Raw genomic sequence first — 26,209 nt, 5'->3', positions numbered from 1 at the left:
CGGTCACGGCTCCTCGGCCACACACCTGTGCCCCGCCTCAGTCTCCCTCCATGGTCACGCTGGAAACAAATCCGTGACCGGAACCCATGCTCCATCCAGGAAGCGCCAGTTGTTGCTTTCTCCCTGTCCATCTCCCTGTACCCCTGTGCTGGGGCTGGGCCCAGGGACCAAGCTGTGCCGCCCTCGGTCTCCACAGCTTCCTGGGCCGAGGGTCGCCTGCACTTTGCCGGCTTCTCCCGATAGCTCTGAGCTGTGGGTCTCGGGGAGGAGCGAGGCCTTACCGCTGCGGGAGCTGGTTCTGAGCGGAGGACCTTGAATCCATCAGGCCGGCCTAGCGCTAACTGTGGCTCCTAGCTTCCCTGAGGGAGGCTGGCGTGGTGCGGCGGGCTACGTGGTGCCGGCTGCTCCACTTCCCATCCAGCTCCCTGCTGATGCGTTTGGGAAAGCAGTGGAGGATGCCCAAGTGCCTGGGCCCCTGCCACGAACATAGCGGACCCAGATGGAGTTCTGGGGCTCCTGGCTTAGGCCTGGCCCAGCCCCGGCTGTTGCAGCCATTTGGGGAGTGAACCAGTGGATGGAAGATCTCTCTCTTTCTCTCTGTCTCTCTTTCTGTACCCTTGCCTTCCAAATAAATAAATTATAAAAAAAATTAGCTCTCCTGCGAACCCGGCAGGTGGGGGGCTCTGTAGAACATCCCTCTGTTTTGCTCTGGATTGCCCTGGGGAAGGGCCCTCCTCATCTTGCCCCATCAGAGGGGACAGAGGGGACACGGTGGCCACACGGCACTCCCATGATGGGACCCTTGCATGCAGGATCCGGGTGGTATCTGCTGGTGTCTGCCCGCCCTTAGCTGCTCTTTGTCCTGGGTGCTGCTCTATGAGAGGCCCCAGGGGCGTGCGAAGGGGGCTCTCAGCAGGTGTGTGTGGTGGGGAGGTGGTGTCTAATGTCTGTCCGTAGCCCGGAGAGCCAGCTGTGGTTGATGGCGGCAGCTGAGCGAAGACCTCAGAAAAGCCGACGAGAGGGCAGGAGTGTGCCCAGCGGTGCGGGGATGTGGTGGGCACAGGCTGTGCCCATGTGTGAAATGCCACACCGCTCGCCACAGGTGGAAGACTGCCGTGTCGCCGTGACGCAGCGCCAACGAGAGCAGCTGCCCGCAGTGCAGCCTGGGTCAGGGCGGGGTGGGAGGTCTCCACGGGGCGCCCCGCGGTCTGAGGACAGTCCTCACTTACCTCTGGCCTAGTGGTTAAAACGCCATCTGGAGGGCCTGGGTCAAAAGTCCCAGCTCCTCCGCTTGTGACCAGCTTCCTGCTGGTGCGCACCCACACCCTGGGAGGCGGCAGTGACGGCCCAAGGACTTGGGCCCCTGCCACCCTCGTGGGAGACCCGGATGTAGCTCCTGGCCCTGGGGTCTGGCCTGGCCCAGCCCTGGCTGTTGCGGGCATTTGGGGAGTGAACGAGCGGCTGGCAGATCTCTCTGCCTATTAACTAAATATAATAAGTAAACTTTTTTACAAAAGGTAGACACTTGTAAGGCGTGCACGCTATAAATATGCTTGTGCCTGGGCTGTGTGTGTCGTGCAGAACTTTCCCCAGGCCCCCGTGGGAATCCAGAAAAATCCAGAGTATGGCCCCTCCCCCGGGGCACAGCCTGGCGCAGTGGGGGGAATAGATGGGGGGGAGGCCGGCTCCCATGGGTGGGACAGGCCCCGAGGTGTGTGTGGTGCCTTCCGTGGCCCTTGGAGGGGCTGGAGGTGGGACCAGCGTTCTCCCCGGTGTTCCGGGAGGTGCCACGGTCACCTGGAGGTATAGGCGCACCATTGATCCTCCGGGCCGATGCCCCGGAAACCGGCCACCCCTGCAGCTCTGCACATGGCGCTGACACGTCAGCCAGCAGCCGAGTGAGGTTGGGAGGCTGACACAAAGGGGACTGGGGCGGGGAGGGGGGGGAGACTAAGAGCTTGGGGGCAGTGGCAATTCACGCGGAGAGTGAGTGGACCTGCAGACAGGTGACTGCCGGGGCCTTGGGTCTCTCCTGTGAGATGAGTCACTGCCCGTGACCTCGATGAGGAGGAGGATGGATGACGGCACCCGGGGGAGGAGATCCGGCACCGGCAGTTCTTCCCGGCACCGGCAGTTCTTCCCGGAGGATCCAGTCTCCAGGCAGATCCCGGAAATGCAGAGAAGGCCCCTCCCTGGGCTGCGGGGTGCGGGAGGAACAGGGCCTGAGAGCTTGGCTGTCCGTTAGCGCTGTGCTTTGGGGTGTGTGTGTGTGTGTGTGTGTGTGCTAAAATATTTCTGTATTATTTAGTTGGAAGGCAAAGTGACAGAGGGAGAGAGGGAGGCAGAAAGAGGTCTTCCATTGGCTGGCCCACTCCCCAGATGGTCACCACAGCCGCCTGGAGCCCCATCTGGGTCTCCTGTATGGCCATGAGTAGAGCAGGGAGCTTGCGGTTGGGGTGCCAGCCCGGCCAGTGCTGGCTTAGCCGGCAGGGCCACCGCGCCTGCCCCGGGTGCTGTTGTCTCAGCCCCAGCCCTCCCTCCCCGGCCTCCTGTTGTTCAGAGTGAGCACGGGTGCCCTGTGTGGCCCCGCGGCTCTGTGGGACCTGTGCACCTGCTATGCGGGGTTCCTCTGCCATCCTGCGGTTGAGGCTTACTTGTGGAATTTGAGCTCTCCTTGGCAGGTGGTGCTTTGGGGCACCTGCTCTTGAGCTGCTGGTTGCTGAACAGGAACCCCGGGCAGAGTTCCCAGCAGGCCCCGTGGTGCTGTGCGGGCTCCCGTAATGGGACCCACGCCCATTCCATCCCTGGCCTGAAGGGCAGGTGTGCCCACCTCCTGCTCTGCCCTCACCCAGCGCCACGGTTTCCCCCTCTGAGTCCTGCACGGCCCCCTGTCCACGATGCCGCATCGCAGGGGGGGGTCCTGTGTCTTCCCGCCTTTTGTCCACCCTGGCCTTCAGAACTCCCTGGGGAAGAAGGGATCAGAGCACAAACTGTGAACAGCAGAACTCTGCCGGGAAGCAGGCTGTGTTGTTAGGACCCCTTGTGGGGATGGGGTGTACAGGGGTCGCAGGATCCCCCCCAGTGGACGTCACTCGTCCCTCCGTGTCTCCCCCCCCCCCCCAGATGCCTGAATCCACGGGTGCTCGAGTGCCTTACGTGCCGTGTGGAAGCGCACGCGTCCTCGGGACACTGTCTCTGCATCCCTTAGGATACCTGGCGCAGTGGGAGTTCAGCCGTGGTCTTTGGGGCAGGAGTGGGGAACGCCCCACCCGCGCCCGCGGAACCATTTGGCCTGGCCCTGCCAAGGCAGTTGCGGGCGGGAAGTTCGATTGGTAGCAGGCGGATTTGTAAGCTGATCACTTTGTTGTAAATCTGCAGCCGGCTCGGGCCGAGTGAGGCCCCCACCCTGGTGGGGAAGGGCAACAGGAAGCAGCCTGCGCAGGTGTTACTCGGGGTGTGTGGCCCGAGTGTCCTTGTTAGACTAGATACCTGCCTTAGTCATTGTGCACACAGGGAGGGCCAGGGGCCAGGGGCCGGGGCAAAGGGCTTGGTGATGTTGCCGGCACTGAGAAGACAGAGGAGGACCCAGGAGGACGGCGCTGATGGCAGACACAGGTCTGCCGGAGAGAGCTTTATGTTTTCCTTCTCATTGTAAAACAGGCTTCGTTTATTTTTGGAGTTGGTGGCCTTGCTGTGGCCTTGTGCACAGGAGGTCAGTACGGATGCTCCATCCCACTGTGGTCGGCATTTCCCCTGTGGTCGCTTGCGGGCGTATTTCCCGCGCGTCACCTGGGGAAAATGCGGCTGCCTTCTCCCACACACGCAGGCCAGGGCTCGCCCAGAGCACTGTTCCAGCCGTCTCTTCCGTGTGCTATTTGTTAAAATTTTTGATTTGAATGGCAGAAGGAGACAGAGATGGATTCTCCATCCGCCGATCCACACCTCCAGATCCCTGCAGAAGCCAGGACTGGGTGGGGCTGAAGCAGGCGTGGTGCCTGAGCGAGGAGCTGCCCTCGGCCGCCCACGACCAGCTTGGACTCCTTCCTTGCTGGGGCCAAGGGCGGGCTTCTCGCGCCCTAGAGAACTCCCGACCCCGAAGCTCAGAGCCACAGGGTTTGTGAAGGCAGAAACCACGGGGTGGGGGTGGGGGGACTGCGTGGTTGCCAGGGTCACACTGACCTGAAGCCCAAGGGAAACTCGGATCGGTTACGATCCTGCCCTCAGTCTGGTGGGTGCATCCTGCCCCTTCTAAGCCTGAGCAGTCCTGCTAGGGCTTTTCTGTGTTCTGCCGCGCGGGATGCGGTGTCCTGGGATTGTCTTAGTTTTAGACCATGGTTAGTTTCAGGCCAGAGTCTCAGGTGCTCTAGAGGGGAGTCCCTGCTGTCAGGGTGTCACTTCCCGGGGAGCCAGGAACTCCGCCTGGGTCTCCCCTGTGGGTGGCAGGGACCCACGTACCCGAGCCATCACCTGCTGCCTGCCCAGGGAGCTGGTTAGAAGTGGAGCAGGGACTCGAAACCGGGCGCTTCTCTACGGCGCAGGCTCTGTGGTGGCCCCTTACCCATTGCCCCAAACCCCTACCACTGTCCATCTCCCTGTACCCCAGTGGGACACCACGTGAACCCCGCTCTGGCCTTTTGCCCGTGGTGGCGCGGGCAGCACTCCCTGCCTCTCTGCAGGTGACACTGTTGCCTGTGCATTCTGGTGGCCATGTCCATCAGCCCCTCCCCTCGCCACGCCGTCTGCAGTGACCGCCCCGTCACCCACGTGTGGGCTTCTCTCCCCTGCAGACCCCGAGAGGAGGGAGGCCCGAGCCGCCGAGCACCTGTGTGTTCCACAGTGGTGTGTGGTGTGTGCCTGTGCCGTGTGAGCCTCAGTTTCCCTTCTGCCCCCACTTGGTCAGAGTCCTGTTTGCCTGCCTGCAGGGCTGTAGGACACCCTCCTGGCGCAGAAAGTGGGGCGCTGATGGGGGGGAGGCAGCGGGTGTGTATCAGAGTGCAGAGCGAGGGCCGGGGCCGACCAAGGGTGGGGTGAAGGTTCTCCCGGATCGAAATTGGGGCCGAGAGGGGCATGATGAGCTCGGGTCCTGGTTGGTCAGGGTGCTCATGGCCGTCCTTGGATTGGTTGGCGACGCCATACTAACAGGCCAGGTCGGCTCCAGTTGGTCTGGGGTCACAGGGAGGTGGCGGTCACCTTGGGCCCTGGCCCTGGGATTGGCCTGAGCCGGCCCCCTTAGGACACCGCCGGCCAGCAGGGTGGGTGGCATCTGGTGGAGACACAGAGGACTCCTGGAGTGCTGTGATCAGGGCCCACAGGCCCCGGGCCCTCTTCTTCAAGCCCCTTTTGGTCAGGGACCCATGAGGACACCCTGGGCTAAGGGGGACACCAAGGGGCTGGGGCCTGCCCTTCCCCCTGGGGCTCGAGCCCAGCCTCAGGTGTGCAGGGAGGCTGCACCATCACTGCCATGGACCCTGAGTCCATTTTTGCTGCTCTGACGGACAGGAGACTTGAGTCTGGGTCACTCGTCGCAGACAGAAAGAAATGTGTTGGCTCGCGGTTCTGGAGCCAGACTCTGGCCTGGTTACTACATCAGCACATGACAGAAGGGACCAGAACTAGGTCTTGGTTGTTTTTGTTTGTTTGTTTTTAAGATTTATTTTGTTTCAAAGAGTTAGGGAGGTAGAGACGTAGACAGAGACATCTTCTCCATTCCGTTGGCGCACTCCTCTAATGGCCAGAGCTGAGCTGATGAGAAGCCAGGAGCCAGGAGCTTCTGGGTATCCCTCGTGGGTACAGGGGCCCAAGGACTTGGGCCATCTTCCACTGCTTTCCCAGGCCACAGCAGAGAGCTTGGTCGGAAGAGGAGCAGCTGGGACTGGAACCAGTGCCCATGTGGGATGCCGGTGCTGCAGGCTGGGGCTCCACAGCACTGGCCCCCCAGAACTAGGCCTTGTGACACCAGTGTTGATCTGTTTGCGAGGGTGGGTCACATGTCCTGAGGCCCCACCCGGCCCCCAAAGCCCCATCGTTCCTGCGATCCCTCCGTCCCATGAGCCTGGCAGGGTCGAGTGCTTCTCACATCCACTGAGGAGTTCCAGGTCCAGGGCCGGTGTCGGGCCTCGTGGTTAGCATGCCGGTTAAGACGCCTGCGTCCCGCATCAGAGAGCCCGGGCTCAAGTCCTGGCTCTGCTTCCGATTCGGCTTCCCGCCAGTGCGCACCCCAGCAGTGGTGGCTCAAGTGCTTGGGACTGGGCTCCGGGCTGCTGGCTTTGGCCCAGCCCCAGGGGCACTGGAGGAGCAAACCAGCAGATCACAGTAACTGTTCCCCTAATTAACGAATTAATCAGTTTTACAGAATTCCAAAGCTCGGTCTCCTATCAGACTCATCAGACTCGGTGCATGAATCGTCCTGAGCCAGATTCCTTCCAGCTGTGCACTGCGGAGGTGGGGCAGCATCGAATTCGCGTTCCCATCCCCAAGGGAGGAATGGGCAAGCAGAAAGGGGTAACGGGCCCCAAGTGCAAAACCAAGAAAAATCTGAAGACTCATCTCCCCCTCTGTGTATCTCCTGGGTATGCCGGGGCTCGGGCTGGGCACCCCAGCCCTCGGGCAGCCCCACCCCCACTGTGTCTTGTTTTAAAAAACTACTTGAGCGAGCACTCACATTTGCTGGCTCACTCCCCACATTCCCACGGAGAATGGTGCTGGAAGCCGTGTGGGTGGCACGAGCCAGGCCTTGACTCCAGGGGCGTCTTAGCCACCAGGCCCAATGGCTGCCCTGCCCCCCAGCTTTGCAGGGTGCAAACAGCTTGGAGTCTGATGCCTGCAGCTCTCACAGGTGCTGCTCGCCAGGCAGGTCTCTTCCTGGGCTCCCAGGCTGCGCCCAACGGCCTTTGGAATCCAGGTGCGGGAAGCCATGCCCCGCAGGTCCTGTGCTCCGTGCACCTGCAGAATTAGCCCTCCAGAGCGCCAGGAGGAGCCACACCTAGGCCTACCTGGGTCGTGATGTGTGTGCCACAGGGCGCTGCGCCAGAGTGAGGGTGTGTGTGTCGGGCAGCAAATGCGGGGTCCCCTCAGGGCCCTCACGTACCCCAGACTCTCGGGAATGCCTTGGGGTCTCCCCCGGTGTCCTGCTGGCCAGCACCTGCCCTTCTGTCCACGCTGGTGTCCCGGCAGTGCCTGGGTTTGCCCCTGAACTTCCCTTTTGTTCTGTGCGTGGCTGCCCAGGTTCCCCGCCTTTCTCTTCCTCCTCTTTCATTTTTCACATTGTTTCTCCTTTCTCTCGTTTTGCTATATGCAGTCAAAGTGACAGGCAGTGCTTTCAGATACTTGACTTGGAAATTTCTCACAGTGGTCAGTGCTGTGGTACAGCAGGTTAAGCCCCCGCCCACAGTGCCAGCATCCCAGATGGGTGTGGGTTCGAGTCCTGGCTGCTCTGCTTCTGATCCAGCTTCCTGCTCATGGGCTTTGGAAGGCAATGGGCAATGACCCAAATACCTGGGCCCTGCCCACGCAGCTCTGCTCTCCTGCCAGGCCCTCACCAGTGCCCCATCCGGGCCAGCTGGCTGTCCCAGGCCTGCTCCCACGGCCACCCGCCTGTGTCCGGCCCTTTGCTGTGGCCGCACCTACTCCTGGGGACCAGTGTTCCACCTTTAGGTCATTTTTGCCACTCTAGAGACTGCCGGGCCCCGGGACGTTTCTCATGAGCAGAGATGGACCGGCCCTCTGTTCTGGACGCCGGGAGGCCCGGTACCAAGGCCAGGCACCTGCAGAGGCTCCCACTGGGCTGGAATTGAGCCGTGGGCCAGCTCTGCCCGGTCTGGCGTCTCGAGGGCAGAATCTGTCTCTGCGGCTTTTCCGGCTTCCCAGGCTGCCTGCCCGCCTTGGCTCATCCTCCCCACCCCAAGCCCTTGGCAGAGCTGCTTCTCTTGGGAGGGTTCCTGGGGTGCCGGGGAGCCTGCCTGGAGCTGGAGCAGTCCTCGCTGTCTCAGGGTCCCTGAGTCTGTCGCTGGTTGTCACAGAGACTGCTCACAGGGTCTGGGGGTCAGTCCACATACGCCACCAGGGGACACTAGGTGGGGTCTGCCTGGGGGTGTGGGCAAATGTGTGAATGTCTGTGAAGCCTTGAGAGGCGTGGCCATGGGGTGCGTGGTCTTCCTGCTGCTCCCAGCGCGACTACGGGCTCTACTGTGTGACACACAGAGACAGAGCCCTTCCATGTACTGGCTGGGCTGTTCGCCAAATGCCTGCAAAGACAGAGATTCGGCCAGGCGGGAGCCAGGAGCCAAGAACTCAGTCGGGGTCTCCGCACGTGGGTGGCAGGGACCCAAGAGCTGAGCCAGCACCTGCTGCCTCCCAGGGTTGCATCAGCAGGACGCTGGAACTGGAAGCAGAGCTGAGACTGGAACCTGTGAATGGGGTGTAGGTGACGCTGGCCATTATCTGCTGCCTCACATGCCCGTCCCTACACATTTTTTGGTAAAGATTTTATTTTAAGGGCAGAGTTACAGAGAGAGAAGTCTTCCACCCGCTGGTTCATACCCCAAATGGCTGCAGTGACTGGGGCTGAGCGAGGCCAAAGCCTGGAACCTGGAGCTCCATCCGTGTGGGCGCAGGGACCCCAGCACTTGGGCGCCCTGCGCTGCTCTCCTGGGTGCAGGGAGCTGGATCGGAACGGAGCAGCCAGGACCCAGAACCCGAGCCTGTTGTGCCACTGCACCGGCCCCTCCCTTGTGTGGTACCGGTTGGCCCAGCAGCTTGTGAGCTGTGAGCCTGCATTCCAGGCCCAGGGAAACTGGCCGCTCCCCCGGTTGGCTCCGCTTGGGAGCGGCAGGGCTGGGATTTGCGCCGAGCAGGTGCAGTCCCAGAATTTGTGTAAACGTCTGGGCTTTGACCCTCTGAGCACTACGCAGAGTCCTGCCGGCTCCCGCTCTTCCGCCCTCTGCCTCGCTGTTGGGTTTGGTGGCCGGGCCTCTCTCCACCCGCTGCGTGCTGTCCCCCAAGTGGCCAGTGTAAAAGCCCCACGAGTTACCATATCTGGGGCACCAGGCGGGGGCAGTCCCACCCTGTGGTGGAATGAGAAGATGGCAACAGGCTGTGATTGGTTAGGGCATAAACCGCCCCTTGACCGGATTGGCTGCCTCGGCTATACAAGCTACTGCACCCACTGAGATAAACGAGTCTGCAGGCTGCTCGCCTCTGGCCCGCTCTCACCCGACTCCTGGTGTCGTGACTCCGCGCCTCTTGCCCCCACTGTGCTCCTCCTCTCAGAATGAATCCACAGCAACACCGCCTGTGTCCTCTCGCAGCTCAGTGCCTCAGTTTCCCCCCCAGCCAGTTGCTCAGGGTTTCTGCCGTCTCACCTCGTGTGTCCTGTCTGCTTGGGGAGGAGGAGTCAGCCCTGGGTGCTGTCCGTCTGTCTGTCCTCCCTCTTCTCTCCTGGGCCCCGCCTGCAGCTGCTTGTTTTGCCAGTAAGGCACAGGACTGGGCAGGTGCAAGGGCCCGGTGGCACCCTGATCGGCCTCTCTGAGGGTAGAGCTGGCGGTGGGGAGGGGTCCACCGGTCCTCCCTGAGCCCCTAGCCTTCAGCAGGCATCGTTGACCTTGGTGGCATCTGGGGGTCCCAGCAAGTTAGAGACTCAGACCTTACCCAGCACCCACAGACCGCGTCCTCCCTGGAGAGTGCTTGCCCCGTTGTCCCTGTTCATCGAGTGGCTTGAGGGCCACACTCGGGACCAGGCCGTGAGCGTGGCGTGACCGGTGCTTCTGAGTGTGGGGTTCAGAGTGTGTGCCCAGGTGTGCGGAGGACTTGACACTGAAGGCTTCTCCCGCTGATGCCGGCTGTGAACCCGTGCTCCCACCCACCGCGTCTGAGGTGGCCAGGCCTGGATGCACGGGGGCCACACCCCGAGGCCACGCTGTCCGTGATCACACCCAGCATCCAGCCAGTCGCCGTGGGTCTTGGCCTCTGAGGGCCCCGTGTGGCCTGAACCGCTCTCTCCCGGTTGACCTGTCCTGTGGGACCAGGAGGGAAGGAATTGCACCTTTCCCATGCCCACCCTGCCACCGAGGAACCACCCCGCTCCCTGGTCTTCAGCGTCATGGGTCCAGAGCTGGCAGCCGCTGTCGCAAAGCCTGGGGGGGCCGCTCCTGCACGGCGGGGCCGCCCCCGGCACCGTGAACTTGGTCGCAGAGGAAAAGTGAGGTGGCCTCGGGGCTTGGTGATGGCTGGCTTTTCTTCCTGAACACCTGCGCCCCCACCTTCTCGAGTTCTGTGCCCCCATCTTGACCTGCTGGACGACCGGGTGGGGGGCTGTCTCCAAGAGACTCAGGTGGGACAGGAAGACCTCCAGACTCTCAGATGACCCCAGCCCTAGAGCCTGGGGTGAGGCTTTGGAGTGGGGCCTACAATGCTGAGCCGGCTCCCGGAGGCCTGTGGTCGTGCAGCACCCCCCACCCCGGCCTCCTCAGGTGCAGTCAAGCCTGCTGGGGTAGGGCAGCCCCTCCCTTTACGTCTGCTCCGCCTCTTGGTGCCGTTCCAGATGGGTTTTGGTGCCCTTTTCATGCCCATGTAATTTTTTTTCTTTTTCTTCATATTTATTTGTTTGAAAGGCGGAGATATACACACACACAGAGAGAGAGAGAGAGAGAGAGGGAAAGAGAGAGAGAGAGTGCTTCCATCCACTTGTTGACTCTGCAAATGGCCACAAACAGCCAGATCTCTTCCAGGCTGAAGTCAGGAGCCAGGAACTCCATCCTGGCCTCCCACGTAGGTGCAGGGGCCCAAGCTCTGGGGCCACCTCTGCTGCTCCCCCAGGTGCTTCAGCGGGGAGCTGGGATGGAGACTGGCGCTCCCGCGGGTGCCCACATCCCAGAGTTCCCGTTTGAGTTGAGCCCTGGGTGCTCTGCTTCCCGTTAGCTTCCTGCTGATGCTCACAGGTGCTCGGGCCCCCGCCCCCACTTGGAGGCCCAGCACGATTCTGGGTTCCTGATTTTGGCCCAGCCCGACGGGGGAGTGAATCAGCAGATGGAAACTCCTCTCTCATCCCTGCCTCCATCATTCTTTCAGGCAGATTAAAATAACAAAGAAACATTAAAAGAAAAAAAAAAAGAAGAAGAAGCAAAGTGACCTAAGACAATCCGGGAAAGAAACTGAGCGAATTTCAGAATTTCAGCTGAGCAAAGCTGAGGACTTGTGTCGCACAAGTGGGTGTGTGTCGTCTTCTCGAGAGTCCCATGAGGACGTAGCTACCAGCTCCATTTTGCAGATGGAGAAACTGAGTCACTAATGTCCTGCCACAGGGAAGGGGAGCCTGGGTGTGAGCCCAGCTCATCTGACCCCGGACCTCTGCACCCGCAGAGAGGGTCCAGGAAGGGTCTCTGGGGCAGTCCAGAGAGGCTTCCTGGAGGGGGCGATGCCCTAGCCGGATAGGATAGGGGAGGAGGAATTTGCCAGATTTATCTGGAAGGGGGTAAGTGGAAGATGGTGTGGGATGAGCCTGGTGACTGGGGCCGTCAGCCCGGGCTGCTGATGCACAGAGTGGCAGTGGCAGGAGTTGTGCGAGACTGCGTGCGCTCAGGGGACCAATGAGTGTGGCAACCAGGACCGTCGTCCAGGACGTGGTGGAGGGGCCAGGGAGGCCCCCCGGCTGGGCCGAGCTGAAGCTGGGAGCAGGAGAGAGAATTCGGCATCTTGTTTCATTCCCCTGCCCCGTTTTTGTTTTTGAGGCAAAATTCACATAAGATATAAAGTGAGCCATTGCAGAATGAAGGAGTCAGCGACATCTCGTCAGTGTTAGGCAGCCATCACTGATTCTAGAACATTCTTGGCATCCCCCAAGGAGCCCCATAACCATTAGCGGTCGCTCCCTGCTTCCTCCCAACGCCCCCCACCCTCCTTGGTCTGCCCTGCGCCTCTGTGGATTCCACTGTTCTGCACTTTCTGGGAAGTGGAACCCTGGGCTCCAGAGTCCTCGTGTCGAGCGTCTCTCCTGGAGCTTGGTGCTGCCGAGGTTCCTTATGGCAAAGTGGAGCCCAGAGGCCAGGGGTGAAGCCGGAGGCTTCACGCAGCCGGAGCCTCTGCTTTGGATTTCGGGTTCCAGGTGCCTGATGGCCAGGATTGGCTCTGCAGACACGGGCGGAGCCCTGCACAGGCATAACCCCGTGTGCAGGCACAGCCCCGTGTAAGATGATGACCTTGAGGGATGGAGCCCCACTGGGCTCTGCCCCAGAGTTCTGTCGCCATCGAGGCTGGATGTCGCAGAAGCAGATCCCTCGCTGGAAAGTGAGGCCCCTGGCCGAGTGGATCTCCAGGTTGCAGGGCTCCAGGCCAGCCGGGGGGGGGGGGGGGGGGCTGCCGGAGGTTTGCATGTCCCACCCTCCTCTTTTCAGCAGAGAAAGCTACTGGGAAGCTGAGGGAGGGCTGCTGGCCGGGCCCTCCCAGACCTTTTCCTCCCGGCGTGGGAGCAGGTGGCCGGAGAAGGTTGCCTTACACAGGCAGCTCTGGGAAGAGCTGGGTCCTTGCTGTGGGAGGAGGGGCTTCATGAATGCTCCTTCCTCTCGATTGGTTCAGATCCAGGCCCCAGCTTCCAGGGCAGCAGGTGGTTTTGAATTGCAAAGTGCCTGGTGACACAGTGGGCTGGAACCCGTGGTTGGCATTGTTGTCCTGGCGTCTCTGGTGGAGGTGTGCAGCACTGGCTTCCTCGTGTGTGCTGGAGGCGAGGAGGCGTGGCGGGCATGAGCGCAGGTGTGGCTGCCGCGGTCGGTGTTCCGTCCTCGTTAGACTTCAGGGTGAGCCGTGCTGGTTGTGTCGGGGTCTCCTGTGGGCGAGCCCTGAAGAGCTGTAGAGCCCAGTGGGTGTGGGATCGAAGCCCAGCTCTGCCGCTGGTATCCGGGTGACTGTGGACAAGTGGCTCAGCCTCTCTGGGCTCCATTTTCTCATTTGTGTGTTGGGGTGATGGTAATTCCTGCACTGATGCCTCCTGCGAAAGAGGGGACCCCAGAGCCCGTTATGGGAAAGTGGGAACCCATGGAGGCGCCTCTGAGCGCCGTGTGAAGCCAGGGTGCAGTTGGGGGCGGGGAGAGGGAAAGAGAGGGAGGGGGAGAGAACTGGGCCCACCTGTGTATTTGATTTGAAAGGCAAAGAGACAGGAATTTCTTACCTACTGGTTCACTCCCCAGATGCCCACAACAGCAGGGGCTGGGCCAGGCTGAAGCCGGGTCTCCCACAGGAACCAAGCCCTTGAGCCATGACCGGCCGCTGCCTCCCAGGGTGCACGTGGGAGGAAGTGGACTCCAGAGTGGAGCTTGAACGCTGTGCCGAGCGCCCATGCGGGCAGGAGCAGGGAGAGCGAATGCGGTGTTGGCAATCTGGAAAAGGCCCTCCACACGCCTTTGTTTTCAGCTGGGCGTCCAGGAGTGGAAACTGGGGCGGAGTAGGGTGGGCAGCCCTGCGTTCCCCCCCCCCCCCCCAACCCAGCAGAGTCGTATTCATTCCCCTTGTTGGGCAGAGATTACGTGAGACGTACATGCGTTGCGTTGAAGTGCTTTTTCTCCCCGGGCCAAGGCCGCCGTCATGGGAACAGAGTGGCCGATGGGTGTTGTCCAGTAGGCTTCCTTGGGGCGCCTGCCTCACCATCCCCAGGGCCTGCTGCAGCCAGCAGTGTGACAGCCCCACTCCCCGGGCAGGTGCCTGAAGCGCGGACGAGCAGGGCCGTGTTCCTGAGCGGGCCCTGGGCCCGTGTTCTGGCCCCATGACCAGGTTGCACGCCGGGAGGGGTGGCATGGCAGTCCCCGGGCCCCGGGGGGCCCTGTATTTTCCTCCAGAGCTCCCTGGGGCTGGGGGCTCGACTCCACAGTGCTGCCCAGTGCTGCCCAGGGCTTCCTCGAGGGGTCCCCCCCCCCCAGCAGGTTCCTTTGTTTCCGCCCAGTTCTGGACCATAGGGCCATGGAGCCCCCACCCTGGGGCCTGCTGCCGGCTCTCCAGACAGGTTTGAAAGGCTGTTCTGGCGCAGCCGGGGCCCTGCCCGCTTGGGGAAACCGCGCACAAAGGAGGCACTGTGTCAGCCTCCGCTGCCCAGGGCCGCGGCAGCAGCTCGCTCGGCCCTGCGGGGGGAGGGAAGCTTTTCTGCTGTCACAAAAGATCCGTGCCCGGCCGCGCTGGGACTCCCTTCGCGAAGTGGGGCTGGTGTGTCTAACACACGTGGCAAACATGCGCGCACGCACCTGTGCAGCCTGGCCCCAGAGCACGGGGCACGGGGCCGCCCCTGCCAGCCGTCCTCCCCCTCCCAGGGTCACGCCTGCCTGGGCTTCGCCGCCGTGGACTCATGTTTGCCTGTCCCTGGCCGTGCTGTGTGGATGGAAGGTGTCTGGCGCGTAACAATCTTCCCAGGCAGATGACTCAATTAATTCATAAGCTTTTATTGGGATTCCACTCCCGGGCGAGGTTCACCGTCCCAACAGAGCAGAGACTGGGGAAGTCGCGCGTCAGAGGTTGGGAGGGCTCCTTTTATAGATACAGGGCATGGGGGTTAAAGGTGGAGGCGGGTCTGATCCTCATTGGTTGGCCTTTAGGCACCCGGGGACCTTGACAAGGACTTTTTGTTCCCGGAAGTGCGGGTAGGGGCTCTCCATTCCCGGAAGTGTAGGCCTTCTCTCCTTGCGGATCCCAAAGCTACCATCCCGACCTTTTGATGATAGGAAAGGGGGCAACGATGAGTCTCTGGCTACTTCCTGCTGACTGGGGACGTTGTCTACAGGGGCCTGCTGGGGGGGTCTTGGGGCTCCGCAGGGACAGGCGTGTATGGATGGAGAAGCATCTGGTTGACCGCTACTCTGGAGGCTTCCTGGATTCCATCTTTTATGAGCCTGAGAGCACAAGGAGTGATCATGACAGTTATCCCTACAGTTATTATGGGTCCCAGGGTTGGGAATACCCAAGGGAGAAAAGAGGAAAATAGATCCCACCCTTGTTGTCCCTGGTATTCCTATTGTCGTTTGGCAATGCGTTCCTTAAGTTATTGTGCCACGTCTCTGACCACTCCAGATTTGTGAGTAAAAAAGCAGCACTGTTTCCCCAGAAATACGCGTGTTCCCCCCTCTCTCTGCCAGTAAGAGCTCTAATGCCCTTCTGTTTTGAAGGGCTGCATCAACCAGGGAGTCCATCTGGTCTCGCAGTTTTATAATGGAGCCTGCAACATTTTGTAGCTCCGTATTCACGGTGTTTGCCAGTTGCTGTATCTGGATAGTACCATACGCCAGGCTAGCTACTCCTGTCCCCACTCCTGTAAGAACACCTAGCGCCGCTAGGAAGGGAAGGACAATTATGTCCCTTCTAGCATGGGCGTTTTGCAGCACCGGTATCGGGAGAGACTGGTTTGGGGGCACCACGGAGACCTCTGGGAGGACAGTTACAGGGTGCAGACGTCAGTTGCATTAGGCGGTAGACAGCGGAGTAGGGAGCTCCCGCACTGGAGGACGTGACCTCCATCCAGTTAAGCAGTCTCCCAGCTTTATAGGGGTCATGGAATTACAGAGAGTGGAGTTGAAAAAAGGGGTAGGGGATAGTGAGTCAGGAGATAATGACGAGGTTAGATTGAAGCACTGGTGTAGGTTTTTTTGGGTGAGGGAGATTAGTAAGTAAGGGAAAAGTTGTCTCATCGGTGGCTCCAGGAGTAGAATTTGTCAGGACGTCGACAAATACCCGGAAGCGGAATCCCAATAAAAGCTTGTGAATTCGGCCGGCGCCGTGGCTTAACAGGCTAATCCTCCTCCTTGCGGTGCCGGCACACTGGGTTCTAGTCCCAGTTGGGGCGCCGGATTCTATCCCGGTTGCCCCTCTTCCAGTCCAGCTCTCTGCTATGGCCCGGGAGTGCAGTGGAGGATGGCCCAAGTGCTTGGGCCCTGCACCCGCATGGGAGACCGGGAGAAGCGCCTGGCTCCTGGCTTCGGATCAGCACGGTGCACCGGCCACAGCGGCCATTGGAGGGTGAACCAACGGCAAAAAGGAAGACCTTTCTCTCTGTCTCTCTCACTGTCCATTCTGCCTGTTTAAAAAAAAAAAGAAAAACTTGTGAATTAATTGATTCTTCTGCCTGGGAAGATTTGTTATGCGCCGGACACCTTGCAATGGGTACTTCAGAAAGTTCATGGAGAATCCAATTAAAAGCCAGGCTTAAGGGCCAGTGTTTGGGGTAGCGGATAAGATGCCCCCTTGGAGGCCCGCGTCCATCTCAGTGTGCCTGGGTTCCAGCCCCAGGAAGCAGCAGGGGGTGACATAGTGGCTGAGTTCTTGAGTCGCAGGCATTTGTGGAGTGAACCAGCAGATGTGCGCTCTCTGCCTGGTTTGCCTCTCAGTAAATTCAAGAAGTTTAGTTTGGTGCAAAAAGGAAGAAAGAAAGAAAGAAAGAAAGAAAGAAAGGAAGGAAGGAAGGAAGGAAAGAAGGAAAGAAGGAAAGAAGGAAAGAAGGAAAGAAGGAAAGAAGGAAAGAAGGAAAGAAAGAGGCCGGCGGTGTGGTGTAGCAGGTCGGGCGGCCGCCCTCGAAGCCGGCATCGTCCGTGCGTGCTTTCCTGTCTGACTCCTTTTGCTCAGTGCTCTATTGGTGATGCTTTGTACGGGAAGGGGGTGTTCGATTGCTTTTGTCTTTTGTGACACCTAAAATGATTAGCAAAAACAACAGTGGTTAAAAAAAAAAACCTGCTGGTGCTGGAAGGTGTGTGGTGTCGCGCCGGCCGTGGTTTGTGGTTCGAGATGCGAAGAGGAGGACTGACTGCTCCTGTGTGCGTCCCTGTGTGCCCCCACCCTGTGTCCTCACGAGGTGTCCTGGGCTCTGGGGACTTCCGGGCATCGTCCCTTTTCCCTCTGCCTTTAGGACTTCCCTGGGGAAGCCAGAGGTTCTTGGGCCTCGGAAGGCAGCGCCCTCCTCTCCAGACCCGCGTGGCTTCCTCGTGTTTTCCTGCCGCATGTGAACGTGGGAGACTGCTGGGGACGATCGAAGGTGAGATCGGCTGCGTTTCTTACCCAGTGTCTTCTGTTTCCCTTTTAGGCAAAATGTCGGTTCCAGGACCTTACCAGGGAGCTGTGGGGCCTTCCCCGGTGCCCACCGCGCCGCCCTCCTATGAAGAGACGGTGGCCGTCAACAGTTACTACCCCACGCCCCCCGCGCCCGTGCCAGGGCCCGCCACGGGGCTCATGACAGGCCCGGATGGGAAGGGCATGAACCCCCCTTCGTACTACACCCAGCCAGTGCCCGTCCCCAACGCCAATGCAAGTACGTGCTGCTGTCTCCCACCCCCATCCCCCTTCCTGCTCCATGGCCCTGCACACTGGCTGTGGACCCCGAGAATCAGGAGGGTGACCTGAGAGACTGCCTGCAAGCCTGGCCAGCCTTGACCCCCTTGCCCTGAAGTGTCACGTACGGGTACCTGGTGTCTGCTCTGAAAGTACAGGTGACACGCAGACAGAGCCTTGCACCTGCTGGTTCCCTCTGCAGTGCCCACAGCGGCTGGGAAGTCAGTCTGGGTCTCCCACGTGCGTGGCGTGGCGGGGAGACTTCTTGAGCCCTCACCTGCTGCCTCCCAGGGTGCACAGAGCAGGGAGGTGGGATTGGGGGCGTCTTCTCGGCTGCACCAGGCGCCCAGGCTGTGTGCAGGGGCTCACGTCCCACGCTGGGGAGGCTCAGAGTCTCCCCCACACCTCCAGATGGTGCCTCTGTGTCTGGTGCTCCCCATGGAGGCTCAGCCGTGAGTGCGAAATGGAGCTGGGGGGCGGAGCCTCAGTGCAGGCCGCCCCCTGCCCCTGCCCCTGCCCCTGCCCTACCTCTTCCTGGTCCCTGCAGCCCGGGAGGAAATGTCAGAGGGAGAGCCCGCCAGACGCCGCCAGACCGGCCAGGGGTCACGCAGCTTCCCGCGCCTGGCTGCTCCCTCCCGTACGTGTGTCGGCTGCGAAGACACAACCAGACAGGGACTGGCTCAGTGGTTAAGGTGCCACTGGGGACGCCGGCCTCCCACCTCGGAGCGCCTGGGTTCGAGTCCTGGCTCCTCCACTTCTGATCCAACTTCCTGCTCATGCACCTGCTGGGAGGCAGCAGGTGGGGGCTGAAGTAGCTGAGTCTCTGCCTCCCGCGTGGGAGGCCCGGCCCGAGTTCCAGGCTCTTGGTTTCAGCCTGGCCCAGCTTGTGTCTGGGGACTGAACCAGCAGATGGAGGATCTCCCCCGACCCTGCCTTTCAAATGCAATGAAAATAGATAAGTAATAAATTAAGTTCTTTCTTTAAAAAAAGGACATGCAGTCACGGGTGAGGACAGAGTGCTCGCTGATGAAAATGAGCCGTTGGCGTTGCTTTGACCGTTTGAGGTGGAGGGGGTGAGCGGGTGGCTTCAGTCTTTTCAGTCACGTGATCAGTGGGGAGCTCGGCCTTGAACCAGGAGACATGCACGATCCACATGGCAGTGCTGCTCGTCGGCAGGGCGGGTCTTTCTTTTATTTCATTTATTTGAAAGGCAGAGTTAACAGAGAAAGGGAGGTCTTCCATTCCCGGGTTCACTCCCCAAATGGCCGCAACCGCCGGAGCTGGGCCAGGCCAAAGCCAGGAGCCTGGGATTCCATCCGGGTCTCCCACGTCCTCCGATGCTTCCCCAGGTGCATCGGCAGGGAGCTGACAGGAAGTGGACCGCCCACGTGGGACGCCAGCATCGCAGCTGGTGGCTTAGCCCGCTGGGCCCCAGCGCTGGCCCTCAACTAAATTAAGAACGTTTTTTTGTTAAAAAGGAGGTTTGAGGCCCTGCCACCGGCCTGCTGAGCGAGACTTCTGGGGGTGGAGCTGGGAATCCACGTGAACGTGGACCTGAGCGCTCGGCCCTCCCTGCCCTCCCTGACCGCTCTGGCCGCGTCTTCCCCCTCCCTGCAGTCGCTGTGCAGACCGTGTACGTGCAGCAGCCCGTCTCCTTTTTCGACCGCCCGGTGCAGATGTGCTGTCCGTCCTGCAATAAGATGATCGTGACGCAGCTGTCCTACAACGCCGGGGCGCTCACCTGGCTCTCGTGCGGGAGCCTGTGCCTGCTGGGGTGAGTGCCACGGCCCTGAGCTCTGGGTGTGCCGCTGGGGGCCCTGTCACAGCTGCGGTGCCTCACGGGGAGGGCGGGGGGGGGGTGTGCCCCTCCTTGTGTCCCTGGCTGACATCCCCAGCTCCCGGGCGGGCATAGGAGCGTCTGGAAGTGGCTGTTTGCTTAATTCTAGCCGCGCCTCCCCGCCTGTGGCTGTGCAGGCTGCTACCCTGGGGGACTTTTCCTTCTAGAATTTCGTGACCCCCGTCACAGTGCTTGCCTGCCGCCCAGACTCCGCACATTCCGCTACTTCATGGTGGTCTCCTGCTTCTGGGGCCTCGGGCATCTCTCCCGCTGCCTTGCCCTGCAGAAAGATTACGTAGAAATGTCTGCTGGAGGACTGTGTCAGATTTAAAGAGATAACAGTTCCCTTTCTGGGAGAGATTTGAGGAAGTGCAATTGGATTTTTTTTTTTTTCCCATTTTAACTCCCAAGCAGGTAAAAGTGTACCTTCCTTATTCCTTCGAGGAGAAACTTTTTTTTTTTTCTCTTTATTTATTTGAAAGGCAGAGTTACAGAGAGATGGGGAGAGATAGATCTTCCATCTGCTGGCTCACTCCCCTTATGGCCGCAACAGCCAGGGCTGGGCCAGGCCAAAGCCGGGAGCCAAGAGCGTCATTTCTGTCTCCCACGTAGGTGGCAGGAGCCCAACACTTGGGCCATCTGCTGCTGCTTTCCCAAGTGCATTAGCAGGGAGCAGGATCAGAAATGGAGCAGCCGGGACTCGAACCGGTGCCCACATGGGATGCCAGCCTCGCAGGCATTGGCTTTACCTGCTTCGCCACAGCGCCACAGGCTGCAACTCTGAAGGTCGCCTAGTGACCCAGACCTGAATGTGAACCTGAGACAGTGTGCAGGGGGCACCTTCACCTGCTCCAGCTGCTGTAGCCAATGACCGCAGACGACACGGGGGTGTCTTCTCACTTCTGCGCCACAGGTGCAGACTGGAGGGGTGAGCCGGGTTGCACCCCCGCTGGGGAGACCCGTGCTGGCCCTCCCAGCTCTGGAGGCTCCAGGCCCACTCCTGCCCTCTGCGCCCTGTGCTGCCCTCTCCTTACGCACACACCCTTCACTGGGTGCAGGGAACCTGCCCGGCAAGCACCCTTTGGGAAAGCATGGCCCACGGGCACCACCCGGCCCCCCGCAGCGGGCGACCGGCTCCTCAGGGCTGTTTCTGTTCCCGCAGGTGCATCGCCGGCTGCTGCTTCATCCCCTTCTGTGTGGATGCCCTGCAGGACGTGGACCACTACTGCCCCAACTGCAAGGCACTGCTGGGCACCTACAAGCGCTTGTAGGACTCGGCCGGCCGCGGGGGAGAGCCGCGGGCCGACTCTCGCCCAGCCCGCCCCAGCACAGGCGCTCCTCCGGTGGTCTGCCCCCCCCCCGGGGGGGCACCTGCTTTTCGGGGTGGGGGGGAAATATCGCAAAAGTCACACACCTCCAGCTCCCAGAAATTGCTGCTTGGAGTCGCGCACGGGACCTGCAGAGACACCGGCTTCCCTGTGACTGTGTCTTCCGTTGTACACCGCCTCTTCCTGCCTTGGGGGGCCCTTCTGGGGGTGTGGTCTCAAGCAGAGAAGCCACAGGTTGCCTTATTTTTTGAGACTGTTCTGTCCTGAACTCACTGAACCAGCCTTTGTGCCTGCCATGCACCCCCCACCGCCCCATGACAAAGATCTTGCCTTATAGAGGTGCTGGGGGCTCGGCTCTCAGGTTCTGTAACTGCAGACTTCATTAGCACAAAAACTCACTTTAATTTCCTTGTCCTTTTCCGGAAGTGCAAGGAGGGGCGGTCGCCCCCTCCCCTGCCCCACCCCCACCAGCCGCCTGCTTGGCGGTCCTCATAGCTGCGGTCTCTGTGACCCCCTCTTGGCCCTCGGCACTGTTGAACTTCAGTTTGCATCATTTTCCTTCAATGAATGGTGCGTTTCGTTTGCCCATGCGCACTCTTCTTTTTTTTTTTTTTTTTTTAACGTGGAGAGATTTCACCTGCTGCCTTCACTTGGGGGGAGCGCGGGTTGTGCGTGGAGAGGCGAGGGAGCCCGTCACTTGCTGGGTGCCTCGCTTGTCTGGGTGCCGCGAGGCTGAAACGGAACCCCCTCCTCCCAGGCATCCAAAGTCCGATTGCCTTTCTCAGACTCAGTTTGTGGGTGAGCCTGAACCCACCCCAGGCGTGCCTTTCCGGAGACCCCCACTGTAGTATTGAATGAGCACAGGAACTCATGGAAATAATAGGCCGGACCTCGAGCAGAAATCTGTGTGTTGGTTGAAAACGATGGTGGTAACCCTTGATCCAGTGTACACTTTGAAAAGTTTGATGTTTTGAAAAATGTCAGTCATTATTTTTGCAACGAATTACGGATACCACGTAGTACTTCCGGTGTTACCTGCTTTTAACAAATAAAGCGTTGGGTTCTCTGTTTATCCATTCCTACGGCGTGGCCAGCCACGGCTATGAAGACCCTCTGTTCCGGTTACAGTAGGAAATCCTCATGATAAAGCCCCCCGGCCTGCCGTGGGGCGGGTTCTGTGATGCCAAGATGACAGCCGAGGAGTGGAGAGCTCACTGGCGAGGTGGAGCCCAGCCCCAGGCAGGCCTCCGTGGTGGAGCCGGGGCTTTCAAGTTTTAATGGAATTCGGGGGAGAAAGCCCGCCTGCATTCTCTGGGAACAAAACGTGCTTTGTTAATTGATCCGGAGGCTGTGAGATGCTGGGGGGAGGGCCTTGTCCCAGGCCAGGATTCTGTCGCCGCCACCCCCTCCCCTGCCTACCTGATGTCGGCGCCACCTCGCCTCGGTGTGGCTCCCGGGGTCGCGGCTGCTCACTTGGTGACTGAGTGATCCCCAGCTGTGGTTACTGAGTCGCACGCACAGTCTCCAGGATGCACGCCCGCCCGGTTTCCGGAACGCTGAGCGTCTGTCCGTGTTGCGTGGTCTTCCTGATGCTTCCCTGTGGTTGGTCACACGATGGCTGGGCTGGTGCACATTTTCCTGTCAATTATATAAAGTCCGCTGTTCGCTGGGAGTTAGTTTGTTGCAGACACTGGATCACATTCAACGAATGAAAAGGCTTTATCCCAACCTGCTGTGGTGGCCAGGAAGGATTGTCAACAGTTTCAAGCCCGAAGCGGACGTGGCCATGCGTCTTCCATGGGGTCTTCCCAGAGTTCTTGGGAGCCTCGCGTTGTGAAAAAGCTGTGCACCGACTTCCATTTTCCGCACCAGAGTGAACCTACCTTGAATTCCATTTCTCCTTGGGGTTTTTCAAGTGCCTCCCGTTGTATCCTGTTGATGGACGTCTGCCAGGGCCCCGCACCCTGTTTGGTGACATCCTGCCCTGACTGTGGGCTGTGCTTAGGAGGAAGCCTGGAGGCCGATGTGCATTGTGGGCCCTTGGGAAAGTGATGTCCTGTCTTGAGGACTGCGGTGTCTATGTGGAGCCTGGGAGCCAGCTGGAGGCGGATTCAGCCAGGACCATCCAAAGCAGACCAGGAGTGGTAGAGGTGTTTTGTTTGTTTTCTAGTCTGTAAATTTTCAAGAAACGAGGATCTGGGTCTCGATAAGAAGACAGTGCAGATCACAGGCGGGCGTGGCTGCCATGTGCCGCCGGCCTTCCTGTCCAACTGCTTCTTCCCGCCTGCTTCCCTGGAAAGCTGCCCCCCACCCCGCAGCGGTGCATCGGGTACCGTGCGGAGGAACCCGCGTGGACCCAGTCGGGGGTGCAGTCTTCACCTGGGGGTCTCTTACTTGCTCCCATGTTGGAGTCCCTGGTCTGTGGCCTGCGCGCTGCCTGATGTCAAGTCCGTGCTTGGGCATCTGTAAAACTCCGGGGGTCCTGGGTGGGCACAGGTGGTGGAGCTGTCGGTTACACGATGGTGTGTGCTGGGGGGAGGGTCCCGGAGCAACGTGAGTTCCCTGCACGAGCCGCTGGGTGCAGCCGTGTGGCACAGTGGGTGACACCGTCGGCCGAGGCACCAGCTCCATTGCCCACCCAGCTCCCTGCTAACGCGCCTGAGGACACGGCAGAGGGTGGCCCACGTGCTTGGGCCCTGCACCCACGCGGGAGACCTGGATGGAGCTCCAGGCTCCTGACTCCAGCCTGGCCCAGCCCAGGCCTTTGTACCCATTTGGGGAGTGACCCAGGAGTGGGCTGGAAGATTCTCTCTCTCTCTCTCTCTCCCCCTCCCTCCCTCCCTCTCCTCTCTCTCTCTCCTCTCTCACTGTGCCTTTCAAACTAAATAAATCTTTTTAAAGAAAGCAAGACACCCTCTGGTCAGCGTGGATTCTGTGCTGTCGTTGATTGGTGCTGTGTGAGGCGCACATGGGGGGGCCAGTAGGCGGCTCAGCACCGCCCCTGTCCTTTCTCCCCCCTCCCTCCCTCCCTCCCTCCTCCTCCTCCTCTCCTTTTCTAATCTGAAATTCAGGAACTTGACAGCGTCAGACCCCCCGGGTTTTAGACATTCACAGTGTTGTGTGCCCGTCACTTCTGATTCCAGCATCTTGTTCTCAACCCTAAAATAAAACCCCAGGCCCCTGGGCGGGCCGCACTGTCCCCTCCGCCTCTGGGTTCGCCCACAGCGGGCATTTCTCAGGCACGGGGTCCTGCGATGCGCGATCTTAGCATCTGCGGCACTCTGCCCTGCGGTGGGTGCCGGTGCTGTTCCTTTTTCTGGGCTGACTAATACTCCACCGTGTGCACGGACCGCAGCTCCCTCACCCCCTCCTCCTGGGTTGTCTCTGCCTTGAGGCTGGCTGAATGAGGCTCCCGTTGATGTCCACGTGGCCCTGCGCTCTCCGGTCCCTTGCCTGTGTGTCTAAGATAAGGCTCACAGGCCATTCTGCCCAGGCTCTTGAGGACCCGCCCTCGAGGGCTTCCTGATGGGAACCACCCTGGCCCAGAGGACTTTGCCTGCTCCGAAGCAGCCGGGTGGCAACGGAGCAGCCGTGGGCCTGCGGGGGAGGGGGCTGATCCCAGCACCATCCGATGCTTCTGGGCCTGCGGGGGACCCCCGAGAGGGGCTGTGCCACAACACTTGTTGCTGTTCTGGGTCACGTCATTGAGGTTTTTTTCCCTCCCTTGATTTGAGAGACAGAAGCTCCTACCTGCTGGTTCACTCCGCAGGTGCCCCCATGGCCCCTGGTTGGAGGTGGAGCCAGGAGCTAGGAACTCGGGCCAGATCTCCCATGTGGGTGGGGACTCTTTGAGGCACCAGGGTCTGCACTGGCAGGAGGCAGAGCTGGGCGTTGACCCCCAGCTTTCTGTCGTGGGATGGGCCCGCCCTAAGCAGGTGCTGACTGCTAGGCGGTGTGGCTGCCCCTGTGTTGCGACAGGCCATCTGTTTCTCCTGGGTGGAGCCACTGAAGAGTGACAGCTCCTGGGAAGGCCGGCAGCTGCCCGCCATTGGCCTGCGGGCTCACAGTGTCTCCCCTCCGGGGGCTGGGGGACCCCAGCCTCCCCGCATGGCGCATGGCGCTCAACTCCCTGCTGGTGGGCGGGCTGGCAGGTTCTGCACTTGCCCGTGAACCTGAGCCCCTCTGAGCCTCTCCCACGGTGGGCCGACCGGCACTGAGCTCCCGGGGCCTGGCAGGCCTTCTGTTCCCTGCGGGCGGCCAACATCTAATCTGCCACGGAGCTCACTGTGGACTCTGCCCCGCGTGCACCCCGAGCCCGACTGTGGTGGTGCGGGTGCAGGCTGGCCGGCTCTGGTTTCGCTGGATGTCTTCCACACAGCCTGCCTGCTCGCTGGGAGTCTCCCGGCTTCAGGCCTTGTCAGGGGCGCGGGGCACCTGTGTGTCTGTGGATGTTGGGAGTCTGGGTGTCCATGGGGTGTGGGTGTGCCCGGGGCTCTGGGAGTCTCCCTGGCTGTCCCGCGGGTGTGAGAGTGTGTGTGTGAGTGTGAGAGCGTCGGAGTTTGTGTGTGAGGCTGAGTGTGTGTGTGCTGGAGCTGCCAGGGAGAGGGGGACGACAGGGCTGCGTCAAACCACACTCTCCTGGCAGCTTCCTTGGACTTGAAGGCCAACCCCGCCTCATGGGAAAATAAATGAGTCACCCGCTGATGTCAGGGGCTACGGATCGATCCTTTCCGTCCCTGGACTACAGCACACACAGACCACGTGTGGCACTGGCCTTGTGAGTCAGGCAGGTACTGTGGTCAGAGACGTCTCTAGTCCTCCGATGGGGCCGGGGTGGTCCTTGGGCTCTGCCGCACGGGGGAGCCCCCTTTGGGAGCACGTAAAAGCCTCCCGGCTCAGGCCACGCCCAGACCGAGGGACTGAGTCTCTCCGGAGCCCCAGGCGTGCAGCCAGCGTCCCCCGGGCACAGCTCCCACGGCCTGGGCTCAGCCCCTCCAGGGGCCCTCTGAAGTGCTTCACTTGCATTGTTTTGTAAATCAGAAGGGAAAGAGCCCGAATCTAGCAACAATGAATCCAGCCTAGGTTATCCTCTTTCTGCCGGCACAGTTCTCACATCCCCTTATCAATGTATCTTTCTGGAGGCGCTAAGGCAGCCTGGACCTGCCCTGCGGCCCCGGGGTGCTCGCGGTTCTGTTGCTGATGGGAGAGAAGCTGCGGCACTCTGCATTCAGTAGGCGCTAATGCACGTGCAGTGATCTGGCGATCTTGCGCTTGCCGGCTTCCCGGAATGCTGTCTCCGCCTGTCCTGCCTGGCAGGAACTCTTCCAGACACAAGGGAAAGCCTGGAGGAGGGACATCGCCGAGCGGGGATTGCAGGGGGAAGACTCGCCCAGGCGCCTTTGCGTCCAGATTCCCAGGCCCCTCGCCTGCAGGCTGGCATTCAGAAGGCCTGGGAGGGGGCCCAGGAACATGCATGTTGGGAAATGGTCCTGATGAAGCAGGCGTCTGGGGGAGTGAACCAGTGGATGGGAGATCTCGCTCGCTCTCTTCCTCTCTGTTCTCCGCCTTTCAAATAAATAAATCATCTTGAAAAGTAAATTGTTTAATTTTGTGATGTGAATTTCACTGCAGGAAGAAAATTCGAGTTTGTATCATGTACACCATCGGCAAAATGAAATGGAGGCAGGGCAATGCAGGATAGATGAGCATGGATATTTAAATGAGGAAGTAGCATTGAGGTTTAAGTACTGGTCTAAAAGCA

General features: G+C 60.4%; 1 protein-coding gene across 4 annotated transcripts in view; it reads left to right on the top strand.

The window, feature by feature from the left end:
- Positions 1–21,524, top strand: part of LITAF (lipopolysaccharide induced TNF factor) — a 31,385-nt gene extending 9,861 nt beyond the window's left edge. For all 4 annotated transcript variants that reach the window (XM_062180982.1, XM_062180981.1, XM_062180984.1 and 1 more), the window contains exons 2-4: positions 17,039–17,263; positions 18,901–19,057; positions 20,283–21,524. In XM_062180982.1, the coding sequence (XP_062036966.1) occupies positions 17,044–17,263; positions 18,901–19,057; positions 20,283–20,391 (486 nt within the window). In that variant the 5' untranslated portion in view covers positions 17,039–17,043 and the 3' untranslated portion in view covers positions 20,392–21,524. The remainder of the gene's footprint in view (positions 1–17,038; positions 17,264–18,900; positions 19,058–20,282) is intronic.
- The last annotated feature ends 4,685 nt before the right edge of the window (positions 21,525–26,209 follow it).

This window comes from Lepus europaeus, chromosome 21 (genome assembly GCF_033115175.1).
Source record: "Lepus europaeus isolate LE1 chromosome 21, mLepTim1.pri, whole genome shotgun sequence".
In the NCBI taxonomy this organism is placed as follows: domain Eukaryota; kingdom Metazoa; phylum Chordata; class Mammalia; order Lagomorpha; family Leporidae; genus Lepus; species Lepus europaeus.
Note: the sequence above shows the minus strand (reverse complement) of the source record. Positions and strands in the feature narration are given on the sequence as shown.